Source organism: Phaseolus vulgaris, chromosome 1 (genome assembly GCF_051622355.1).
Source record: "Phaseolus vulgaris cultivar YP4 chromosome 1, ASM5162235v1, whole genome shotgun sequence".
NCBI classification, from domain to species: Eukaryota; Viridiplantae; Streptophyta; class Magnoliopsida; order Fabales; family Fabaceae; genus Phaseolus; species Phaseolus vulgaris.
Window position 1 is genome coordinate 3,451,817 of NC_143498.1, and position 2,837 is coordinate 3,454,653.

The 2,837-nt window shown below is 36.4% G+C and overlaps 1 protein-coding gene across 1 annotated transcript; it reads right to left on the bottom strand.

Annotated features, from left to right (window-relative positions):
• Positions 1–1,207: 1,207 nt before the first annotated feature.
• On the bottom strand, positions 1,208–2,618 carry LOC137816530 (putative carbohydrate esterase At4g34215). Its single transcript, XM_068619706.2, has 2 exons — positions 1,883–2,618; positions 1,208–1,771 (listed from the first exon to the last, which is right to left on the bottom strand). The coding sequence occupies exons 1-2, from the start codon at positions 2,471–2,473 to the stop codon at positions 1,544–1,546; spliced, it is 819 nt and encodes a 272-aa protein (XP_068475807.1). The 5' UTR covers positions 2,474–2,618; the 3' UTR covers positions 1,208–1,543.
• Positions 2,619–2,837: the final 219 nt, after the last annotated feature.

The following is a 2,837-nucleotide window of genomic DNA, read 5'->3' on the forward strand; positions in this document are numbered from 1 at the left end:
ATTTTCTAAGACTGTATTTTTATTGAAAAATATAATGTAACAAATTTTTAAAGAGGGAATGAAGCTCTTTTTCCTCTAAGACGACATTCCATATCAAATTTGACTGGAGAATAACCTTAGAAAATAAGATAAATGCAACCTCAACTCGACTGGAAAATAATCTTAGAAAAAGTTCAAAGTGACGCCACCTTAGTTAGAGAATAATCTTAGAAAAAGGTAAAAGCATCCTCAGCCCAGAAAAAAAAATGGCCAGGCTCGACCGAAAAATATCTTTTGAAAAATTAAGATGAAAAGTAATTCTAAGACAAACTCAATTAAAAATAATCTTAGAAAAACTAAGGTCAAAAGTATACTAACCTGATTGGAAATATCCTTAGAAAAACTAAGACCAATTAGAAAAACTAAGGCCAAAGTGACACTTACCCAATTGGAAAATAACCTTAGAAAAACTAAGATCAATGCAGCAACTCAACTTGAAAATAAATGTAAAAAAACTAAGACAAAAATGATACCATCTAGAGAATGATCTTAGAAAGAGTAAGGTCAAAAGAAAAAACTAACCCAACTCAAATAGAAACTTGCCTTAGATGGATAGTGGACGAACTTATCTAACCAATTTGTTAAGAGGATAGTTTTCTATTTATAACAAACTTCCAATTATTTCATATTTAAAAGGGGAAAAACCATTATATACACACATATCTACTTAGGAGCAATGATTTTTATTTACATGGTTTATTAAAGTTTTATACACTATATGTGCATTTGTACCAAGTTCGTAACCGCTTGAAAAGATACATGAGGATTAAATAAAAATCACAAGAATATCTACTTGTGATATTTGAAATTAGTTGACAATAATACAAACTTTAAAGATTAAATAATATCACGTGTGAAGGATAACATAACAACTAAGTTTTGAATATTATGGTTTAACTCCGGTTAAACTTTGAACCAAAACATATATAATATCATATTTGGTTATAAAGGATTGAAGGACAAGTACTCACTAAATAATTATATCTTTTTTTTCAATTATCTTTCGAATATTTTAACCTAGACTCAAAAGTCTATAAATACATATTAATTTCACACACGAAACACTCACTCAATACTCATACTCATATACTCTTATATTCTATAGTTTTTCTAGTTTTTACTAAATTTAGCATAAAAAAATCTTTTACAATTAAATCTTCAATCGATCTTCATCAACAAGTTGCTGATCAATTCTTAAAAATTCAAGCTTAATTTACAAGAATAACACCTTTCCACCTTGGTAGAACTATTGCATTTTTAGAAAGAATAGTAACTAAATCAAACATGTAAATTGTGTAAAAAAAAAAAGACTATTATAGGTGGCAAAACCAAAACCTTTTCGCAAAATATTATTTTGACACCCATTTTTTGCATTGCTCCAAATTACACCTTTCAAATGATAGAGATTATCAAATATAAAGGGTTATTTTTATCATTTGAAGAGGTGTAATTTGGAGGAAGAGGTGTCAAATTATGATTGCTCAACCTTCTCATAGTGTAGTTTTCATGAGGAGCTACAATTATTAATGACCAAATGGTTGGAAGTGGAAAGAAGATAGGCATGTGCTAACTTAATGCCCAAATGAACCTGGGCCATGGTGGTTAGGTGAAGTTTATCTGGATTCAAACTCAGCCCCTTAGCATCCACACACTTCACATTAGGCATTGCGATTTCCATTTGAGCTCTTCTCACTTTCTCTGTGAACTTTCCCTCCCCAGAAGCAAGTGCTACCTGAATAAATGTACATAGTAATTGAAATCAAACTTGTAAGTTGTAAGTCATATAAGACTATAAAAGTAAATTTTTATAAATTGAGAATGAAAGATGAATGAATAATAGTACCTGAATAACAAGGAGAGAAGGGAGATGAAGATCGAATCGAAGGTCCATAATGAACCTCTCCATCTTATCTTTATATCCCTCACTGTCTTTTTCTCTCACGGTGTCACTCTCTCCTTGGTACCAAAGCATCGCACGGATCCTGCCGCCACGCATCGCACGCTTCACACGTGTCACCAACTCATCATACAGCCGCGACCCTCGACTCCACTCTCCGATCTTCGTCCCACCCACCGCACAAGGCACCAGGCCCACAAGCCCACCGCCGCCTCCCCCGACTCTCAAAACCTCCCTCGCAAACGCCATCCCAGGCCCAACCCCACACGTCTTCGCCACATCGATGTCCGCATGCAGAGGCTCACGGGCCTCCTCCCACTCCAGCCCCGCACTCAGCCGCCAAACCCATGGACTTGGCCCGCACTCCGCCGGGACTTTCCCGTCCCATTTCCCCCCGACAACGCCACCTCGTCCAGCCATGTTGCTCTGTCCCGCCAGCACAAAAATGTCCATAGAAACTTCCCCTAACCCACCCTGCACACCCTTCACACCTTCCATAACCCACATAAACCCTAACAACACACACATCAAATCCATCTACAAGTTCACAATTTTATCTAAGAACCACTGATTTATGATTCACATTGCCAATTGGGTCTCACGATTTCACCACAAGTGTTAAACGTGTATTTTTTTCCTTGTCAATTACGTTTCTCGCGTGCTTCATGTGGGACCCGCCGGGAACTGAGCAACCATGATTGAACATAATGTGGGCATCGGAAAATTAATTGCTGTCTCCGGAAAGAGATAATGCGTGCGTTTAACGTCTCTTTAATTGAGGTTGTTATTTTAATGTTAAATCTTTGCCTTTGGATTTCATGGAAGACACAAATATACATCGTATTAGATCCAGTGTTACTGTTATGTGTTCCTTCGTCTTCCATCTCACAGTTCAAGTGAA

Coding starts and splice junctions, on each gene's coding strand:
- LOC137816530 (XM_068619706.2), bottom strand. CDS start 2,473: ATGGATTTGATGTGTGTGTTGTTAGGGTTTATGTGGGTTATGGAAGGT. Junction 1,772..1,882: donor CTTCTCTCCTTGTTATTCAG/GTACTATTATTC, acceptor ACATTTATTCAG/GTAGCACTTGCTTCTGGGGA.